At 48.6% G+C, this 22,708-nt stretch overlaps 1 protein-coding gene across 1 annotated transcript in view; it reads right to left on the reverse strand.

The window, feature by feature from the left end:
* Nucleotides 1–22,708, reverse strand: part of Ap3b2 (adaptor related protein complex 3 subunit beta 2) — a 35,222-nt gene that overhangs the window by 10,891 nt on the left and 1,623 nt on the right. Inside the window, 17 exon segments of the mRNA XM_042056063.1 lie at nucleotides 271–386; nucleotides 389–446; nucleotides 1,263–1,294; nucleotides 1,297–1,354; nucleotides 1,356–1,372; nucleotides 1,652–1,756; nucleotides 1,759–1,783; nucleotides 2,134–2,196; nucleotides 4,342–4,413; nucleotides 4,802–4,856; nucleotides 5,013–5,296; nucleotides 5,379–5,561; nucleotides 5,648–5,714; nucleotides 5,962–6,122; nucleotides 13,940–14,035; nucleotides 14,353–14,427; nucleotides 14,559–14,634. Coding sequence (XP_041911997.1) covers nucleotides 271–386; nucleotides 389–446; nucleotides 1,263–1,294; nucleotides 1,297–1,354; nucleotides 1,356–1,372; nucleotides 1,652–1,756; nucleotides 1,759–1,783; nucleotides 2,134–2,196; nucleotides 4,342–4,413; nucleotides 4,802–4,856; nucleotides 5,013–5,296; nucleotides 5,379–5,561; nucleotides 5,648–5,714; nucleotides 5,962–6,122; nucleotides 13,940–14,035; nucleotides 14,353–14,427; nucleotides 14,559–14,634 — 1,543 coding nt within the window.

A 22,708-nucleotide genomic window follows, 5' to 3' on the forward strand; every position in this document is an offset into this window, starting at 1 on the left:
CATGTTCCAAAGGTGACAGATAAGGTCTCTCTAACATCAAGACATGAACACACACAGCCTCACAAGAGACTCTCTTCAGTGGTGACTCCACTTGTTTCAGGAATAGCTGTGGACACTGGGGAGACACTGGTTACCTGCAAGACTAGTCACCTGTCCTACTATGTCTTTTCAGAACAGAGTCCAGGCTTGCAGGAGAGAGTCAAAGGAATGCTTCCTGGGATAGTTCTTGGGGTCCAGAGAAAGCTCGTGGGGACGTCTCCCCCTCCTTACCTGCTTTGAGTTGGTCAGGTAAAGCTTGGCTGCCAGGTTGATGACCTGCAGCTTCACGATGTCCTCCTCCGCTGTGAACGACTTGGCCATTTTTCTCAGGACATCAGGTGCAATCTTGGCACATGCTCACAGTACTCTCCGATGAGCCAGAGGATGCTGGCTCGTGCCATGGGCACCTGTGGGTACGGACAGGCATTAGGATGAGAGGAAACAGGCTGGTGTGGGTGGGAGGAACTGCGCAGGATATGGCTGCCGTCTGTGCTGACCTACTGTCTTCTAGGTGTCTGAGGATGGGGTAGAAGGGGAAAAATGTAAAGGGGGCCTTTCTTAAACAGCACCCCCTATTCCATATGGTTTCATTATCACAGGTAAAGCTGCCAAGCCCTAAAGTGAACCATAGTTTTCTAGATTTATTCCTGTACTGCCATGTCCGTATCTCTGAATCTCCAGTAATGGAATTAGGGCTACTTAAATGCTTCAATGCAACAGAAAAACAAAGGATTAATCAATCAGCCATCCTCGGTGAGAGCTTTGGTGGGAAATAAAGAATGGTAGGAAAGGCTGGAGAGTTCTGTGAGGGAGCCCTGTAGGGATACTCTTAGACAACAAGGTCACACGGTCCAATCGCTCTCCTCCTACCTGAAGAACTTCCAGTGTCCATTTGGAAGTTGATTTGGACGAAGCTAAAGCATTTTGGTTACAGGGTCTTAAAGTCATCGACAGGGCTGAAGATAGCTCCCAAGTGAAGAGCACTTGTGATCTTGCAGACGACCCAAGTTCAGTTCCCAGCACCCCACACTGGGCAGTGCACAGTTGCCTGTACCTCCTCGCTTCAGGAATCTGAAGCCTCTGGCCTGGCCTCTGCAGGCACTGGTGCACACACGCGCTGGTGCGCATGCCACACACACACACACTTTAAAGCAAAATAACTCTTTAAAAAGAACCACTAGAACAGGTGGGGCAGGCTGGAGAACGTGGAGCTGCTCCCTCACCTGGATGTTGTCTGTGAGCTTTGCCAAGTGTTGATGATTTCCCCGTGCTGCGCTGGCTGCATCTGCAGCAGTTTCTTAATGACCACCACGGACCTCTGCTACCACAAGTTCTAGGGAATAGAATGAGAACGTGAGCCCCACAACGGTCGAATGGTTGCACCACGGTGGACAGGCACACCTGCAATGCCCTTGGCCATCCTCTTCCTCCACCCGCCCCCTGCACGTCTCAGCCCACACCAGCTACAGCAATACTGGCACTAACCAAGCAGACAGACGTTGTACCTGCCGAACACCAAGGGAATACCCACTGGCCAGCGGGGTCAGACATTCAAGCACACGACCATACACAACACGGCCAAGGCTGAGCACTTCTCCAGGCAAACACTGACCATCGCGGTTGGACAGAAGCTGTACCAAGCCGTTGAGGCAGGTGTCGCGGACTCGGCCTATGTTTGTCGCACATCGTCCAATGGCCTGGATGGTGGCTGCCACAAGTCTTTGTCCATGCTGCGGATGTAGGTCTGTGGGATACCAGGACACAGTAACATCCAGTAAGTAGTGACCCCACAGCAAAGGGCTTAAGGATGACCTTCCAGGAGACTAAGACTGTGACCCCTCATTTTATAATTCATCATGCCAGAGATTAGATCTTGGGGAACTGTGACACCTCCAAACCACATGGGGGAGTGCTCAGCCCAAAGCCAATGGAAGGCACTGGAGGGGGACCTAAGGCCACAGTTTCTGCAGCTTTGGGCTCTTGCTGAAGGTGAGACCCATCAGGCCAATTCTCACTGGGTAATAAGGATCTGCTGGGCACCTCGCCTGGGGCTGCTGGCTATAGGTGAGCCCATGGCTAACCTATACCTTGTACCTGGAATTCCCGTAGAACGGTGGGGATGTTGGTCTCATTGGCCAGGTTGGTCAGCACTTCCAGCTGCAGGGAGAGGCAGAGAGGCAGAAAGTGGCCAGTGTGGCCAGCAGGTTGTCTGGGCTTTTATTGTACAGACTTTAGAGACTAGAAAGCAATACTCAGGGGAGTTCTGCACATGCTCAGTGCTGTGGAAATGCACAAGAGGATCAATGTGCCTCTTCAATAAAGTCCCCAACAAAGAAGAGATGTAGTAGAGCCATGTCACCTCCTCCCTCCATAGAGAGCCATTCCTTTAAGGATAGAAAGCAGGGGTGACTTGCTAGTCTCTGAAAGACCTGGCCACTCTTCCTGCTTCCTGTCTCCATGTGCATGGAGCAGGTCTTCCCATGTCTGACCCTGCATTGACTTAGGGAATTCAACTTCATATACCAGGTCTCGGTTCGGACTCCACCTTATCAAGGAAAGCTTCCTTGATTCAAAGGATGGTTGCACTATTCTAATTTTGAATATTATTTTTTAAATTTATTTTTCTGCCAATGTTTCATCTATGTACCTTGTGCATGCAATACCTGCAGAGGCCAGAAGAGGGCACTGGATTCTGTGAAATTAGAGTTGTACAATGAGCCCTCGTTGTGGGTGCTTGGAATGGAACCCTGGTCCTCTGGAAGAGCAGCCAGTGCTCTTAACAGCTGAGACACCTCTCCAGCCCTAACGCCCCCTATTTCTATCTCTGCGCACTCTTCTCTCTTGACATATTTCATTGATGTATTTTTACAGCTGTCTTGTGATTAGCTGCTTAATGCCTCCCCCCTCCACAGGACTATAAGCGCTCAACAAAAGCAGGATCTCTAACTCATTTGCTTCACCTTGAACCCCTGGATCTATACCTGTTTGTCATTTTGTTTTGAGACAGCATCTCAAGCAGCCTAAGTTTGCCTTGAACTCAATATGTGGCCGAGAATGATCTTGAAATCTTGATGCTTCTGCTCCTACCACCTGAGTGCTGGGATTACAGATACAATGCTACCTCACCCGTTATGGGGTACTGGGGATCAATCCCAGAGTCTTGTGCATACTATGCAAGTACCCTCCCCTTGAGATCCCTTGAGTCCCTAGATTTAGGAACAGAGATAGAAAAGTTCACCACTGTTTGATCGAAGTAATAGGATGGGAGTGGGATGGAAATACAGCTGTCAACACTATCCCTGTTGGCCGCACGTGTGCCGGAAAGTCAGAAGGGGCTGGTGTGTGAGAGACAGGAAACCGAGAGGGGAAAGAAAGCACAGCCCTTCCAGCAGCAGACCTAGGTGACTGCACAGGAGCAACACCACTGCCTGGAGCCTACGGTTTATATATATATATATATATATATATATATATATATATATATATATATATATAGCAATACACACTTTGGGGGTGTGTATGAAAATAGAGTCGTCCTGGGAAGTGTCTGGTGCACATGAAACAGTGGTGTAACCGTTTCCTCCAGGATTGAAACATTTCATCCTGCAGGAAGCTCCTGAAGCAGAAAGGTAAACAATTCACAACATTTTCAAGAAGATCCTGAAACGCATGGGATTCACTAGGCCCCTCCCTAGCAGAGTAAACATACACGCTCAGAGTTCCTCTCAGTCTAAGAGAAGCTGCCAGGAGCAGAGGAGCTAAGCTGTAAAATAGACTCTCAGCCAAGCCCCAAGCTGCAAAGACTCCGAGACCAGCCCAGCTGCCCCGGAGAAGCAGAAACCACCCAGCTGCCTGGAAGAGGTTTAGACCAGAGTGAGTCATTTGGAAAGGACACTCTCCAACTTGTTGAGCTGCCTGTGGGGTGGACCTTGGTGATGCAGCTGTCTTGAGCCATTTGTGCTCCTGCAAGTGACCCCTCATTCATACTCTTGTAGGTGATCCCAGTAAAACGCACTGGTTCACCCAGGTGGACTTTGGTGGCATCTGTACCTTGATTTGTCGTGGAGTCCCTCTCTGGGATGAGCAGGCCTGTGTGCTGCGTCTCCCCAGAAGTTTTGTCCCATGACCCAAGCCAGAGGCAGTCAGGGGCAGTTTCCCACCACCTAAGCAAGCACCTGCAGCCTGGAGATGTGCTCAGCTCCAGAAAGAGGCTGGCACCAGCGTGGCCAGCATTAGTTAGCCCAGCTGGCATTCAACCAGGTGAGTAGGAATCCGGGGCCATGCACACTGTCCAGCACTCACCTTCAGGATCTTGATCTGGGTGGGGTCCGTGGACCTAATGTAGAAGCTCTTCAGGTAGGGTTCAAACATACCCTGGCAAAAGAGAGCATTCCTGGAAATCTCCACCACAACCTTAGCTTTGCCTCAGACACACCTGCCCCTCCCAGCACAGGCCCCATGTCCCTTAAAACCTTAAAATGTTCATCCTTGCCCCCACGTCCTCCATGCACCTTAACTCTGACTTATTTTTTCTCACTGGGCACCGGCCTCCCCGTCGCCCCTTCAGGGTCTAAATCCTGCTCCTGGTTTGCGTTTGGGGTCTTGAAAACCTATACCCTGCACACGGGGTTAATCCCCCTATCTTTATCTACAACCCTCTTCATCCCACCCCAATTCCCTTGTCCTCCATGCTCCCACCCTCTGTCCCAACAGCTCCCACAGAGCCCACAGGATCCCGAGCGGGTCTTGAACGCATGCTCACCCGGCGCTTGATGGACATGGTGGCCACATTCTGGAGTACTACGTACTGCACCTCGCTGTGGAGAGGATGGGTCAGAGGATTCGGAACCCCTCAGTTGGGGCGAGGGGCGGTGGGTCGGGGAAGCCAGGTTGGCCAAAGAGTTGGGAGGAAGGATGGGAGAGGGGGGGAATGAGCATGGGCTCGGGCAGCGAAGGGGCGGGGCTTCCCGCACCTGTGGCTGCGCAGCAGGCGTACCAGCGCCTTGGCGATGACGCCCACCTCCGCCTTGGGCGCCAGGTGGAAGTAAAGCTGCGCCACCGCCATGACCACAGCGGCGCTGCGGCTCTGCAGCAGCGGCTTCGTGTTGCGCAGCAGCAGCCGGTGATCTGGATCCATAACATATGGCTTGCGAGCCGGCAGCGCGGCCGTGGCTGCCTCCTCCGAACCCGGACCTTTGGCCTCGTCCTCCTCGGAGCCATAGAAGGCCTTCTCGGGGTTCTCCTCTAGCAAGGACTCCTGCAAGGGACAAGGCTGGGTCTTTGGGCGCCTTCCCGGGGTGACTTCCCTCCCCTCCGCCGGACTGCATCCTAGAACTCACGTTCTGCGTGGGGCTCAAGAACTGTGTGCGCGCATAGCGCGTGAGCATGCTGATGATCACGACTTGGCCCCACTCCTCCACGTCAATGAGTAGGTTGCAGAGCTTCCGGTAGTTTTTGTGAATCAGGTCAATGCGCTCCGGACAGACCTCCTCAAAGGCCATCACTACACTGCCCGCCACCAGCTGGGGAAGCAAGGTAAGAGGTTGTGAATGGGAAAGGCAGAGGAACTAGTACCAGCTTCTGTCCGGTCTTCCCATAATGCACTCACCGTGGTCTTGTCTGCCAGGAGCTTCTCAATGACTTCTATCAGCTGGTCCTTCTGATCAGAGTCCAAACTGGGGGCGAAACAATGGTGGGGAAGATGTCCCTTCCAGTCCCCAATGCTTCCCAACAGCGTCCCCAGCCAGGCAAACCTCAGGCACACAGGCCCGCTCAGCAAGAGACGTGAGCCCCCACCTTCGCCCTGTGTTTATAGGATCCCTAAACTGTCTTACTCCAGACGAGTAGCAGCGTGCATGATCACGGTGAGGTCATGGGTGAACTGAGGACACTGGAGGACGAAGGGCAAAGGTGGGGACAGACCTGTAAAGTTTGGGGATGGCATGAGCAGCTGTTTTCCGAACGTAGGGTGACATGTCCGAGGCAGCTTCCTTGATGGCTAGCATCATGATGGGCACTATGATGGGCACACGGATGCTAGAGAGGACACGGAGGGCACTGGCACGGATCAGCTGGTTGGGATCCTAAGGACAGAAGTGGAGATAAAGACCTGAGAGGGCATTAGATCGCCTAATGGGAAGACAACAAGACACTAATCTCTGCCTACTACTACCAGATCTTGCATCCCTGCGTGGGGGGGGGGGGGGGAGGGGGCATGCTAGCTTGTGTTAAGAACCTTGATGTCCTGAAACAGATTCCTCTGAGACTGAAACCTTCCATCCTGTAGAGAAGCTCCATATATTCAAGAAGACCCTGAAACTGACCACATTCTCTACCCGAGTAAATAGTACAAGCTGAGAGCCGGCTCAGTCTAAGGGAAGCTGCCAGGACCAGAGGAGCTAAGCTGCAAAATCGACTCTCAGCCAAGCCAAGCTGCCCAGGAGAAACAGAAACCGCCCAGCTGCCTGGAAGAGGTTTAGACCAGAGTCATTTGGAAAGGACACTCTCCCACTTGCTGAGCTGCCTGCAGGGCTGTGCAGTGTGTTCCAGGTTCCCAGCTTTGTGAGCTGTCACCCATGCTGGGGTCCTTGGTAATGCAGCTGACTAAGGTCATTTGTGCTCCTGCAAGTGACCCCTCATCCATACTCCTTGTAGGTGACCCAGTGAAACTCAGTGGTTCACACAGTTGGACTTTGGTGTCCATACTTTGGTCATTTGTGGGCTCCCTATCTGGAGTGAGCAGATGGGTTTGTGTGTGTGTGTGTTGCCTCTCACCAGGAAAAGCTTTAGCAAACAAAACTTTTGGTGTGTGTGTTGGGGGGGGGGAGGCACCTCTTGGCTCTGGATGCTAAACCCTGACACGGAGCGTCTTGGTTTGGGAAAGGGTAGAACATTTCAGCACTCTTTCTCAGGAGCCAGCATCTGTCTACACCCGCAGCGTGTGGCAGGAAATGCAGTCTTGTTGGTCCACAGTTCACCTTGCCACACCTCTCCCCCAGAAGCCTGTCAAAGGCCGCCCTTCTTCTCCAGTATGTAAAACCCGTGTGTAGGCTTCTCCTACTCAGATGGTCCCATACAGGCCTGCTAACAGCGTGCACTCTCCTGCTTTGGTCTCAGATCTAAGCACTGTCTTCCCACAGTGGGAGTAAACCAGCGGTTCTCAACCTGTGGGTCACAAGCACTTTGGGGTGTTGAATGACCCACGGGGGTCACGCATCAGATATCCTGCAGAGCAGATGTTTACATTATGATTCATAACAGTAGCAAAATTACAGTTATGTAGTAGCGATAGAGATAATTTTATGGTCGGAGTCACCGCAACATGAGGAACCATGTTAAAGGGTCACAGCCGTAGGAAGGTTGAGAGCCATGCTGTAAACAGACACTAACCCTGCAGAATGGTAGACAACAGCAGTAGAGGAAGACAGATGTCACCCTGATTGCCCAGCTGGAGAAGGAGAGCCACAAAACCAGGTGTGAAAATGACGGTAATGCCTGGCAAATTTTGGAATTGAGTTTTAGTGGTGTGGTTTAAAAGCATTGATTTAAAAAGCAGGAGCTGTGTTTTCTTAGACACACTGCACCACATCAGCCATTACAGCCTGGCCTGCTGCTGACCCCAGCTGAGACTCCTAGCAACAGCAGATACATAGGCTGAACTGGCATCTCCTGTGACCAGATGGGTGCCTAGCCCAGTTGTCATCAGAGATGCTGCATCCAGCAACTGATGGGAACAGATGCAGACCCACAGCCCAACACTAGGTGGAGCTCTGGGAATCCTGGAGAAGAGGGAGTGCGGAAGGATTGTAGGAGATGGGGGTATGGGGTGGGGTGGGGTGGGGTGGGGTGGGGTCAAAGACACCACAAGAAAACTCACAGAATCAACTAACCTAGGCTCATAGGTGCTCACAGAGACTGAACTGACAGCCAGGGAACCTACATGGGACTGACCTAGGCACTGTGCATGTATGTTACAGTAGTATAGCATGGTCCTCTTGTGAAACTCCTAACAGTGGGAGCAGGAGCTGTTTCTTACTCTTTTACTGGCTTATGGGACCCTACTCCTCATACCGGGTTGCCTTGCCCAGCCTTATATATAAGACTTACTTGGCGCACGCATTTAATCCCAGCACTCGGGAGGCAGAGGCAGGCGGATCTCTGAGTTCAAGGCCAGCCTGGTCTACAAGAGCTAGTTCCAGGACAGGCTCTAGAAACTACAGGGAAACCCTGTCTCGAAAAACCAAAAAAAAAAAAAAAAAAAAAAAAAAAACTTCAAGTTGAAATACCATATTTTGTTGATATTCGTGGGAAAACTGCCCTTTTCTGGATAGAAATGAGTGGAGGAGTGAATGGGGTGGGGGAGGACAGAAGGAGAGGAACTGGGAGGAGAGGATGGAGGGGGAAGCTGCAGCCAGGATGTAAAATAAGTGAATAAATAAATTCATTTTTAAAGAAACTGGCCTGCTTTATTTTACCATTTTCTTTTTAAAACAATCATAGAGAGAAACCCTGTCTTGAAAAACCAAAAAAAAAAAAAAGAAAGAAAGAAAGAAAGAAAGAAAGAAAGAAAACAATCATAGGGACAAGAAAAACCAACTGTTTTCAATTTGGAAGAGGAAATTAAACTGGTAGATATTAACACTGTGACTTTTGATTTCAGCAAGGCATTCTGGGAGTCTCTCATAACACTTCCTGCATTGCCACCCTTGATGTAGGTCTTTGGGTTCACATCATCATGTGAGCATCTTAGGAGCAGTATTTGGGCATATTTTATCTCTGTCATCATAGTCACATGAAGGTGTGTTAAGGTTTTTTGCACATGAGTTACATAAAGTTTTAACACATGAAGGGTGTTAAATTTTTTTCTCCTTGCTTTCAGGATCTTCCAAAGTAAGACAGAAAAATACTGAATGACTAAACAGTTCTATGCATTCATAATTTAATAAAACCTAGCTAGGAAAGATTTATTAACAAAACATTGATATCCTGGAAACAATATATACCACACACTCCAAGCTGATGCCCTGGCCCAGATAAACTCAGTTTTAATACAAAAGAAACTATGCGGAGGAAGACACAAAGTTAAGGGACAAAATTAAAATTCAGAGCTTTGCACTGGGTGTGGTGGTGTTTGCATGAAGTCCCAGTTAACCAGAGAAGCCGAGGCGGGACTGAATGTTTGAGGCCACCCTGGAAAACTTAGCAAAACTGTGTTCTAAAGTAAACAAAAATAAAAAGCCCATGAGCCCGATATGATTGTGCAGATTTAGAGCCTGAACACTCGGGAGACAGAAGGAGACTTGGAAGTTCCAGGCTAGCCTGTACTGAAGAGCAAGTTCAAGCAAGGCCATGTCTCAAAACACTGAAAGGAAAAGGGTGGTGGTGTGTGTGTGTGTGTGTCTGTGTCTGTCTGTCTGTCTGTCTGTCTGTGTGTGCTGAGGATGTAGCATAGTGGCAGAATGCTTGTCTAGCAAGTTGGAGGTTGGAGGGCCTAGGTACTCAGGAGGCAGAGTACTGGATCCTGGATTAGAGGAGTACTGGATCCTGGATTCGAATACTGGATCCTGGATTCGAGTACTGGATCCTGGATTCGAGTACTGGATCCTGGATTCGAGTACTGGATCCTGGATTCGAGTACTGGATCCTGGATTCGAGTACTGGATCCTGGATTCGAGTACTGGATCCTGGATTCGAGTACTGGATCCTGGATTAGAGTACTGGATCCTGGATTCGAATACTGGATCCTGGATTCGAATACTGGATCCTGGATTAGAGTACGAGTCTGTGAAACTAATTAAATAAAACAGTGTTTCACAGGCAATCCCACAGAATGCCGAAGAAGTCTAGATTATCTCTTTGCCACCCACAGGGTTGACAGAGAAGTGCTGAACAGAAAAAGAAAAGAAAAACAAACAGAAACATGGCTTCAGGTTAGCTGATAAAAAGAGAACCCGGGCATACACAATGGCCCAAGTCAGGCCCAAACACAGTAATCAAAACAAGAAAACTCTGTTTATATTATGAGTCCATTTAAAAAAAAACAGTATTTCATCATTTAGGAATGCATAACTAGGCAGTAAAAGAACAAACACATGGGCTAGTGAGATTAAAGCACTTGCCACCAAACACGTGAGTTCCATCCCTGGGATCCACATGGTGGAAAGAGATCTTCTGACCTTGACGTGTACTTACACACAAAAAAGTCAATAAAAATATGATTTTTAAAAATCATATATATATATTTGTGAAAAGTATAGGAGATACACAGGAGACTTTGTGTGATAAACTGTGCTTGTGCTGGTATAACATGACATTAATTAGGCCTTTTATGAACATGGGATATTATTTGGGATTCTAGTGACTGAACCCAGCGTCTTGACTATACTTCAAACCCATTTTTTAAAATTATAATTATAAGACAGGCAGTTGTGGTGCACGCCTTTAATCCCAGCACTCAGGAGGCAGAGGCTGGCAGATCTCTGTGAGTTCAAGGCCAGCCTAGCCTACAAAGTTCCTGGACAGCCAGAACGGTTTCACAGACAAACCCTGTCTCAAAAATCAACAAACAACAAAAACAAAAGAATTATAGCTATAGAAGTTTTAATATAAGTTTCAATATAATGGTTAAGAAACAAACACGAAGAGGCAGGCGGATCTCTGAGTTCGAGGCCAGCCTGGTCTACAAGAGCTAGTTCCAGGACAGGCTCTAGAAACTACAGGGAAACCCTGTCTTGAAAAACCAAAAAAAAAAGAAAGAAAGAAAGAAAGAAAGAAAGAAAGAAAGAAAGAAAGAAAGAAAGAAAGAAAGAAAGAAAGAAAAAAAGAAAGAAAGAAAGAAAGAAAGAAAGACGAGAGCCATTGTAATTGTCTTAAGTTAGGGTAAGAGGTGGGGCATATGGCTTTACGAAGGAGTGTGGTCCTGATTACTGGCGATGTGTCGGAGACGTTCAGCAGCAAAGACTGCTAGGCACAGACCTCAGGACAGTTCTAGTAAGATGCCTATTTTTAAAATAAATATTTGTTGGAATATAACTATGTCCATTTTTAACACAAAATCCAGCAATCGCCTGGTTGAGACACTAGAGCCCACAAGCCCTAAATACTATTTGAACATTTTACAGTTTGCTGACAACTGTTCTAGACTTTTGTGTTTTGATTTTTTAATTTTTGCATTTATTTGGGCCAAATGAGTCCAGGTTTTTTATGTTTTGTTTATTTAACTTTATTTTTATGTGCATTGGTGTTTTGCCATGGGTGTTGGGTTCCCTGGAACTGGAGTTACAATTGTGAGCTGTCATGTAGGTCCTTGGGATTGAACTCAGGACCTCTGAGCCATCTTTCCAGACCTTAAAGATTGTTTGTTTGTTTGTTTATTTTAGTGTTCTGTCTGCATGTATGACTGCAGGCCAGAAGAGGGCGCCAGATCTCATTACAGATGGTTGTGAGCCACCATGTAGTTGCTCCGAATTGAACTCAGGATCTCTGGAAGAGCAGTCAGTGCTCTTAACTGCTGAGCCATCTCTCCGAGAGTCCTAAGCCCAGATTTTCTTAAGGGGCGGGAGAAGGGACAGATTGTAGAAAACAAGAAAATGCAAAATTTGTGCTACAGTTTCAGAATAGCATTTATAAAATAATTAAACCTTGATTCAAACAAAAGATTACTTGCTAGTCTGAGATGAAGCCCATACTTTTGACTTGTAGGGTCCGTCTAGTATTTGCATGACATAAAGACACCCAAACTAGGCCAGGTGGCAGTGGTGAACACCTTTAATCCCAGCTCTCGGGAGGCCGAGGCAGATGGGATCTTTGTGAGATAGAAGCCAATCTGATCTAGTTTCGGGACAACCAGGGCTACATAGAGGAACCCTGTCTCAAAAAACAACAACAAAAGCACGCCCCCCCCCCACACACACAAAAAAAAAAAAAAAAACAGTAAAGAAGACACTCAAGCTATTTACTAGTTAACACATATACGAGTAACCATGCTTCCTCCCCTGTCCTAAGAACAGGCTGCCATCCCTTCTATGAGCCCAGCACAGTAAACCAGAGCTGAGCCCCAGAGGTCAGCAGCTGGTTCTCAGCCTGCCCAGCGACCTCCAGAATTGCTGGGCTATGAAAGGATGAGTTGTGCTTCTAAAACCCTCTTGCAGAAACCTGAACTGAATGTGGAGAAAGAAAGGGCAGAAGAAGTCATAACCAGAGCTTTAAAAAGAAAGTCTGATGGAGAGAGGACGCTGCCTGCACTCTCACTGGGGGAATCTTAAACTAACCAGCAAAGCACCAAGAGAGACTTTCGCATGAGCTCATGAATTCAAATCTAGGCTCTGTATAGAAGGAAAAGGGGGAGGGATATTCACAGCTTAAATAGTGAGGGTGTTTGCCCTGTCTTAGAGGACTTGACTCTTCCACTGTCCCTCCATTTAGGTGATTTCAGTTTCTGTCTGGCTCAGATGTCATTCCGCAGGAATAGATGTGATCTGGGTAATTAAGGGGCGATTGTTTTTTCAATACTCTGCATCTGAGACACGACAGTGACTCCCCTGTGCGAACAGAAGAAAGACCGGTTTCGCTCAGCTCTAGAATCACCAGCTGTACAGAACGCACAGAGGATGGGATTCCCAGGGTCCCTTCTGGCAGGTGCTTCCGGTCCTCTGCAGTGACCTCAGCAGCCAGCCTCCCAGGGGAAAGCAATCTCCTGCATGGGACACTTGGTCTTCTCATTGCTCCTCAACCAAACCTCTGTCCTCCATTGCAGACTGAAGGTAAAAAGGTTCCTCATGGCATTGATCTTTACAGGCACCAGAACCAAGAGAGCCTGTCACTGCCGAGGCTCCACTGCCCAGGGTGAGAGGCTCCTGCCATCAGAATTCCCCCTGACAGACTGCCATATGTCTGCCAAGTGTCTGACGTAAGTCACAATTCATGTCCCTTTATGGGTAGAGGTAAGGACCGAGAGTCTCCAGTGTCAGGGGCCCAAGTGATTCATACTAAAGGCAGCCTGCTGTTAAAAAATAAACCTACTAAGGGGGCTGGAGAGATGACTCAGCGGTTAAGAGCACAGGCTGCTCTTCCAGAGGTCCTGAGTTCTATTCCCAGCAACCACATGGTGGCTCATGACCATCTGTAATGAGATCTGGTGCCCTCTTCTGGCCTGCAGGCACACATGCAGACAGAGTACTATATCTATAGTAAATAAATATATATTAAAAAAATAAACCCACTAAAATTTCAGTTGAGACGTAATCCCTACCTGGAGGTATTAAGACCAACTTTGGGAGGTGGGACCTTTAAGAACTGGCTGTGTCAGGGGGGCTCTGGATGGGCGGATTAATGCCTTAAGAATGGCACTGTCTCTTGTATGTGTCCCTCTCACCATGCGATATATACCCTGTGTCACCTTGGGACTCTGAAGAGCCAAAAAGCCCTCGCCATATGTGCCTCATAGCCGTGGACCTTCCAGCTTCCAGGGCTGTGAGATGGATAAACCTTTATTTCATTTTATACGCATTGGTGTTTTGGCTGCGTGTATGTCTGTGTGAGGGTGCTAGACTCTCAGGCAGTTGTGAGCTGCCATGTGGTTGCTAGGAAATAAACCCGGATCTTCTGGAAGGGCTGCTGAGTCATCTCTCCAGCCATCCTTTCTTCTTTACATAGGATCCAGTCTGTTGTCGAGTTATAGCCACACAGGCATCTCAGGGGCAGTGACATGGGATCTGGGCACCTAGTTCCTATCTCAAATTCTTTCTAAGTCTGGCTTCTACCTGCTTAGGCTTCACTGGTCCTTTGCTCTCCCCTGAACCTGACTTTTCCTGCTTTAGCAAGTGGGAAGAGCTCTCCAGAGCCTACACGACATTCATGGATATAGTTCCAATGATGCACAGACCCTATGCAGACCTCTGACCTTTAGGCCACGCTGGAAGGTAGAGATGGACAGAAGAGCCAGGTCTTGCTGCTCCTCGGCGTATCGGACCAGGTACACGTAGACAAGCTTCTTCACCTAGGAGAGAGCAGGTGTCCTGACTGGTGTCCCAGCAGGGGGTAGCACCTTCACCGCCCGGGATGCCATTACCACCCTTACATGCAGCTATGGTTCATGGGTCAAGTTTGTCCAGTAGGAGACAGCAGCCTTAAGTGTGTCCCCAGCCCTCTCCCCTGATTGACATCCAGTTCAGGGACATAAGGACTGTGTCTTCTGGGTCAGGGACAGCTTGAGCAGGGCGATCCCCCAAGGGTTAAATAGTTTCCTTCCTTGCCCTCAGCCCAGCTTTTGAGTTCAGTCCTGGGTTGGGATGGGCGCCTGTGGGCAGCGCTCACCTCTATGTTCTTACAGGCTACATTCTTCACCACGGCGGGGAACAGGTCTGAGGCGTTCTTCCCCCGGGCGATCATCTGTGAGTTGGGATCAAAGAGGAAAATAAAAGGGGAGGGGGCGGAGCACTGGTTAGGGCAAAGTCTGATACATACCCAGGGTTGCTGCTCTGGGACAGCCACGCCCATCACCCATGGGAAGCCCCTCTTACTGCCACAATCCTCTTCATGGCCTCCAGCTTGAGGGAATCTTTATTGGTGTCCAACATCTGTTTCAGGTCATCGTGCCTGGTGGGAGGCACAGACGGTCAGATAAGGAGCAGGGTGGGGCATGGATCACCAGTGTCCAGGTAGGACTCAGGCTAAGTCCAGTCCAAGGAGGGACCAGAGCCAGAGGATGGATACAGGTGGGGAGTGGGAAAGGGTAAGCTCCGGATTAGGGGTTCAGGAGAGACTTGTGGGCCAGCCATTGTTATGGATTGGGTAGTATTCCCTGGCTAAAAGAAAGGATGTTGAAGTGCTAACCCCCAGCGCCTTAGAATTTTTGGAAACTGATTTGTCAAGGATGTGAGCTGGGAAGATAGCTCAATTACTGAAGTGTTTGCCCTGTAAACCTAGGGGCCTGTTCACTCTCCAGTGCCCACATAAAAGCTGAGTGGAGCGGAAAGTACCCGTAATCCCAGCACTGGGGAGGTGAAGACAGGAAGTTTCTGGGACTCATGGGGCAGCCAGTCTAGCTAAGGTGTGAGCCTCGGGTCCTAGTGAGACACCCTGTCTGAAAAAGAAAATCAGGTGATGGCTCCTGAGGAATGACACCCACGGATAACCTCTGACTTACACACACACACACACACACACACACACCTGTACCCCCATATATATAAATATGGAATAACAGATGTTTTTTGATTTATGGTGGCACTGTGTCCCAATAAACCCACTATAAAGTGAGCGTATAAAGATGAAAATATATTTAATACACTTCAACTACCAAACATCACAGGATAGCCTGGATCATCTTCAATGTTGCCGGAAGGCTTATATTAGCTGACACACGGGCACAACACTCAAGTACCACACTGCACATGACTAGCCTGGGAAAAGAAAAAAACTCCAAGTACTTTCTGTGGATGCACAGTACTTTCTGTGGATGCACAGTACTTTCTGTGGATGCACAGTACTTTCTGTGGATGCACATCACTCTCACAGCACTGTAAAGTCAAACGCTCTCAGGATGAACCGTCATTAAGGTGGGGACTACCTGTACTGAAGTAAAATGAAGCCACAGTTGGGTGGCTCCCTAGTCCAATATGTCTCCTGCCTTTGTTGTTGTTGTTGTTGTTAGTTCAATTTGAGACAGATCTTGCTTTAGAGCCCAGGCTGGACCCTTACCTCAGCCTGATGAGTCTCCTGTCTCAGCTCCTGGAGTGCTAAGATCACTAGCCTATACCATCACACCCGGATCCCCTGGAATCCCATTTAAAAAGGTGAGTCACAAAGGAAATACTGTAAAAGACACAGGACTGAAGATTTCCATCTGTAAGCCAACAAACATCGATGATAGCCAGCAAGCCAGAAGGATTCCCCACTGGGTTTCTAGGGAACATGACCTTGCTAACTAACTGTGGTAGTTTGAAAGAAAATGGCCCCCAAAGGGAGGGGCACTCCTGGGAAGTGTGGCCTTGTTGGAGGAAATGTGTCACTGTGGGGGCGGGCTTTGAGGTCTCTTTTCTTAAACTTCATTCGGTGTGACAGTTGATTTCCTGTTTCTTACAAGATGTAGCACTCTGGGCTCCAGCCCGGCTGCCTGCACACTGCCATGCCTTCATGAAACTGTAAGCAAGCCACCTTCAATTAAATATTTTCTTTATAAGAGTTGCCATGGTCATGGTGTCTTTTCACAGCAGTAGAAACCCTAGCTACCACACTAACACCTTGATTGTAGACTTTAGGCCTTCTGAGCTGAAACAGAGTTTCTATTCTAGGATCTGAGATGAAGCTCGGCTGTTAGGGTGCTTGCTTAGCTGCACAAAGTTCTGGGTTTGATTCCCACCTAAACTGTGCGTAGTGGAACATCCCAGGCTCAGGAATAGGAGACAGGAGGACCAGGAGACCCTGTTCCCAATAAGTAACCCAGCTTGTGGTTCTTTCTTACTTCGGCCATAGAAAACTAAACCACCCACGATGGGGCACACATTTTTAATCCTCACCCAAGAGGCAGAGGCAAGTGGATCTCTATGAGTTCCAGGCCAGCCATCACTGCACAGTGAGACCCTGTCTCAAAACCCAAACCAGTCAAACAACAACAACAACAAAATTCAAGGGCCAAGGGACAAAGGAAAGGTTGGGGTAGAGAGAGAAGGCCTAGCTTGATGGATGGGAGGAACCAAGGGAGAGGAACTGGGTATCAGACAAGGGTAGGAGACCAGGGAGATGTGTCATTATGTGCTTTTCATGCGAGCGTGAGGACCTGAGATTGCTTCCCAGCATCCATTAAAAGCAGGGCACGGTGGCAACTGCTTGTGATTCCAGTACTGGGGAGGCAGAAACTGGAGGATCTCTGGGGCTTGATTGCTAGTCCACCTCATCAAAACAGTGAGAGCCAGAAACCAGTGGGTGAGGCCTTGCCTCAAATAAACAAAGTGGGCAGTTCCTGAGGAACACAGGGTAGGTATCTGGCACACACACACACACACACACATGTGCGCCTGCATAGTGCCTCCGTACACACACAAAGAAAAGAAGAGTATGATGCTCTTTTCCCCATGTCAAGCATGCTTGCAGGTCTTGGCCTTATGGACCAAAATTACTCCAAGAACCAGACAACTCCCAAAGATTCCATGGATGGCCTCATTGTCCAAAGTCAGTCCTATTAGTTAGCATTGGGTGGCCATTTATGAAGGTATAAAACACTACTGAGCAAAATAAAACATCTATAAACAACGTCCAGTCCTGGGAGAGGGGCCAATGTGTCTGCTGTTGAGACAGAGAAATCAGTGACCTACATCATGAGAAAGAGAATCTCCTTACACATGTCCCAGTCACGTGTGTGAGCCTAACAGAAAAAAACGAGGAGGGATAGGAGCACTAAGAAACCCATGTCCCGCCGGGCGGTGGTGGCGCACGCCTTTAATCCCAGCACTCGGGAGGCAGAGGCAGGTGGATCTCTGTGAGTTCGAGACCAGCCTGGTCTACAAGAGCTAGTTCCAGGACAGGCTCTAAAAAAGCTACAGAGAAACCCTGTCTCGAAAAAAAAAAAAAAAAAACAAAAAAACCAAACAAACAAAAAAAAAAAAGAAACCCATGTCCCAAGAACTTTAGGAAGCTTCGTTCCTCACCCAGCCTCCATATGCACATGTGCATGACACACACACAAGCACTGTCATACACCCAAGTTAACACATACATATGTACACGGGAAATGTCTTTTCAGAAAAGATTTTTGACAGAAAAGCAAAGTAGAAAAAGGATGCCTTCTAGAACACAGAGGCCCTTGCTAGATGGCAGATGATGGACAGAATGCATCCAGCCCTGCTCATGTTAGCTCAAAGTACCCTTTCCTGGGTGCCCCCCAAGACCAAAATATTTTTGGTGATCTTAAAGCAAAGACCATAAGACAACCACTTTGTCCCTCTCACTACCATAAGGGGAGTTATTTCTTAAAGAAACTACTTCCTGATGGCAGACTTGTAAGACTCAGGAAGTATATGAAAATTATAAGATCAGGAAATAGGATTCACCAGGCCCCACCCTATAATTGTGCAGAGGTAACCATCTTGGAGAGAGGAGACTCTTCCACAAGCCTACCCAGAAATATGCAGGGAGCCCCAGGGATACGGCTTTTGGGAACTGTCACCCATGCTGGACTGGATTTTTCGATGACCCAGCTACCTTTGAGTCATTCAGGCTCCTGTGGGTAGCTGTTCACCCATACTCCTGGAATACCCTGGCTCCCTGCGCTGGACTTAGGTAGGATTGTTTCTCTGGTCTGTCTCTGGTGCCACATCTGGGGTGAATCTGTATCTGTTCATGTCCCACAACACTCCCAGACACAGACCTGGTTACCAGTCACTCGGGTGTTGAGCCGAGGTGTGGGCAGAAGCACAAACAATTCTGCTCAGTCACTGGCATAACTTAGAGTCTTGGGAGCTGAGGTGGGCACCAGCTTTCCCCACGTGTCAGTGTGCACTGTTCTATCCCTAAAATAGACACTCCATGTTTAACTCACATACGAGTACCGCCCACATGTCCCACAAACACACGTCCACTCCTGTGGGTCTACCTGTACCCCAGAGATAGAGCCATATCGCACACACATCCCTCACAGACACACATAATCATATGTGTGAAACTGCAGACACATACCCACAAACCCCAGGGAAACACACACGCTCACACAAATATACACAAAACAACTCAACACCCTTCCACAGACGCACTCTCAAGGCACAAACCCCCAGACACATTTCACTACACACCTACAGATATATGCCGTAAGAGACCACTCCATACTCCCCATGCTATCCTATAGACATACACAGGCCCCTCACAGTCACCACAGCCATATACAATACATATACAACCTTGAAAAATTTGATTAGTCCAAGCTCATTCACCAGAATGGCCAGGAGACTTCAAGACAGATGAGGAGATCCTCTGACTGCCTGAGGCCCAGCCTGGTGTGGTATGGGGTAGGGCAATGGCCTACAGTGGACAGAGCAGGCCAGTCTCCTTAACTGTCAGTGTTCCCTAGAAGCTGACTGCTTCACACGTGGGTGTCCTTGCCATGCCCCAAATGTCTCAGGCCCCTGTCAAAAGCACACACCCTAGGCCATCCCACCCACAAAACTGGTAATGCATTTTAGGCTCTTGGCAGAAGGGAGAGACAGAGGGTGTAAAACAGAGCTGGCAGAATTGATCTTCAAATGCCCACAACCCACATGATGCCTCTTGGAGTGAGGTGGCTTTTGTCCTTTCTCCTCCTGGAGCGTGATGGACCCCATCCCTCTTTTGCTCCCACTGCTCCCACTGGCTTCACATTCCCAGGAGGCAGAGGAAGGGAGAGGAACACAGCAATGCCCCGAGATCATGAAATATTCACTTCCCAGTCAGATCCCTTTACCTTGCACTCATTCTGACCTGACCCCTGACCTACTCTGGGTTAGCAGACTCTCCTTACTGTGGCTAGAGCCCTCCAGTGTATCAAACATGACACTGGGATCAGACACATCCACTCACCCCTCAGTGGACCACGGGGCTCCCTCCCCAAGTCACGGTCAACACACCCAGAGAGGCTGATCAAACTTGGACCGTGTTCGTTTCTGTCCCCAAACCTTATCCTGAGCCTACTCCAGCCAGGGCTTGGGGGTAGGGCAGTCAAGATGGGCCTTAAAGCCTTGAATGTTTCACCCGCTCCCTCTGCTCAGAGTTTCTTTATCTCACTTAGTCATACTCTCAACCCTCAGGTGTCCCATGATCTCTACCTGAAGCCTCTCAAGCCTGGAGCCTGAATATGTGCCTGGTGCTGCTCTACCAAGGAGGTTAAACAGGGAGCTGGGCTGAAAGTAGCAGCCACCCATTCCCTGACCTCGGTTCTCTGAGGGCAGAGGCAGGATGTTCTGTACCTTAATGGCTGGCTCTGGGTCTGGCCTTGGCCAACCTCAGGGCAAGGTCCTTCTATCGATGTTTCTGGGGTCGTGTCTTCCTCAGGAGCCTGCAGCCACCGAAGCTCCTCAGGCTTCAGGGCCTGGTACCAGGGTGGGGGCCCACCTTCAGGACCAAGCACAGGACTGGAAGCCTCCTCCTGCTCAGCCCCACTGGCCCCTGGCCTCACTACGGTCCCGGGGAGCTGCAGGAATCGCTGCATCGGGCATCAGGTCCAGCTCCAAGAGAGTACTGAGCTGGCAGCCAGCTGAGACCTGCTCGTCATGCCCACTGCCACCAGAAGGCCCGCCCTGAAACTCAGTAACAAGACACTGGCCAGGTGGGAGGCTCTGGTTTCCCTCTCAGAGCTCAGCAGCAAAGCCACGGGAGGTACAGATGGCTGGGGACAGGGACTGAGCCCATCCCAGTCTCTGGGCACATGAGAGGGTCAGGGGAAGAGTTTCTGTTTTCACTCCAAATCTCATAGCCATAACTAAATGGGAAATTTCCTGGGAACGGTGTTTCCCTTCTCTCTAGGAATCTCATACACCCCTGCTCACTCTGGCCCAGGCTCTCATTCATCAGTCCTTCCAAAGCCAGTTTGTGTAGTTAATCTTGAATGTGAGTTTGTAGGATGTAGAATAATCTAAAGAAACACCAAACCTGCAGGCTTGTCTTGTGAGGGAATATTTAGATGGCTCCAATAGACATGGGAAGATCCATCCTAAGAGTAAGGAGCAACTTCCCATGATTGGGGCGCCTGACTGAATAAAAGTAGGGGCTGTAAAAAGCTTGGTGGTTAGGAGTTTTGACTGCTCTTCCGGACAACCTAGGTTCTATCCCCAGCATCCCTTGGCAGCTCACAGGTGTCTGTAACTCCAGTTTCAGGGGTTTCCACAGACACCAGGCATATGTGTGGTTCACAGACAAGCATGCATGCAAAATACCCATATACATAAAATAAAAATAATCAATTTAAAAGAATTACAGCAGGAGAGAGAGAGAGAGAGAGAGAGAGAGAGAGAGAGAGAGAGAGAGAGAGAGAGAGAGAATATGAAGCCCAGCATTCATTTATCTTCTTGGCATCATGATTGAAGTTGTCCTATGTCCAGCCTCAAACCCTTGCTATCATATTTTCCCAACATATATCCTCAGCCCATGAGCTAAAATAAACCCCTGCTTAAATTGCTTTTGTCAGATGTTTGATCAAAGCAATAGGAAAGAAAGCCCTTATGTCCCCCTGTCTCCCTAGTGTAGGTCAGGACATCTTAACATTTCTACTGAGCACAGCTTTGCACCTGAGAAATTTTTACATGACTCTGTCTGCAGGGATCTAAAGCAGGCACACGCATCAAGCATTTACTGGCAACCAGTCCAAAAGAAATTACAACAGTTCTTTGGGGCTGGGGAGATGACTCAGCAATGAAGAGTGCTGGCACAGAAGACTAGAGTTCAGATCCCAGCACTCATGTAAAGCCAGACATGGTCCTGTTCACCCCTCTAACCCAGCACTGAGAGTGCACAGAGAGAGCAGACTCTCTGGGCCATGGCTGGCTGCCAGCCCAGAGGAAATCTGCGAGCTCAGTTCAGTGAGAGACCCTGCATCAAAGAACAAGGCTGAGGGTGACAAAGGAGGATATCTCCCTGTAGTGTGCTGGTATGCCCACCCACACATACATGTGCACATAGAACACACACATACACTTCATATGCATATATACACACATACACATAAAAATAATAACAAGATAACAAAAGCAGATATTTACCGCAAATAATGTTACCGCTTGGGACTAAAGTAAATTTGCATACGAATGACACGTATGTCCTTGCTTATGTAAAACTAAATCCAAAGACACACTGACTTGATCCATGCTGAAGAATAAGGGTAAGGGTAGGACCATGTCAGAAGTCCCCAGTTCTGTAATTAAACCATTATGTTTCTGTAAAAGCAGAGATTTTTGTATGCACAATTGAAAATGCTGTGGTTCATGGCATGTCAGTCTCCAGGGAGAGTCTCCAGTGTGCACCAAGGTGTGTCAGGCGCTGTCAGTGTGTGGTGTGATCAGGTCAGAGTTGCAGCATGTGATGTTCTGTTTGGAGTCACAGCTGCGGTGAAGTCACAGTAGGCAGCACAGGCCAGGAACTCCCCAGTTCTGTTATGTGTTTGATTTTGAATTCATTTCAGGTTTTCTGTGTTCAGAATTCTTTACTGCTGCCAAACTTTTTTGTGAATGCTACATTCAGTTAGCCGACCCAGTTGAGACCTCAGGTTTAAACAGCTTAGCTTTAGTCCGGCCTCATGCCCAGCCACTCAACTCTAATTAACATTTTCCCTTGTCTCTTGCTCAACTCAGATCACTTTCTTCCTTCCTTCCTTCCTTCCTTCCTTTCTTTCTTTTTTTGCACACGCACAGGCTCCAGGCTCCATCTCCTTCCTTTGTCTCAGGTTTCCTCTTCTCAGCAGACTCCTGCAGCCCTGGGAGCGGTGAATTCTGAACAGACTCATAGCCTAACATTTGTCTAAGATTAAAGTGTGTGCCCAAGGCTGCATCCTGTGGCAGGTGGTGTTGGCACAGAGCTTTAATCCCAGCACTCGGGAGGCAGAGACAGGTAGATCTGTGAGCCTGAGGCCAGCCTGTCTACAGAGTGAGTTCCAGGACTGTAGTGGTCTATAATATTTCTTTTGATAAATAAATCTTGTGTGAAGAACAGAGGC

The sequence above is a fragment of the Arvicola amphibius genome, chromosome 12 (genome assembly GCF_903992535.2).
Source record: "Arvicola amphibius chromosome 12, mArvAmp1.2, whole genome shotgun sequence".
Lineage (NCBI taxonomy): Eukaryota > Metazoa > Chordata > Mammalia > Rodentia > Cricetidae > Arvicola > Arvicola amphibius.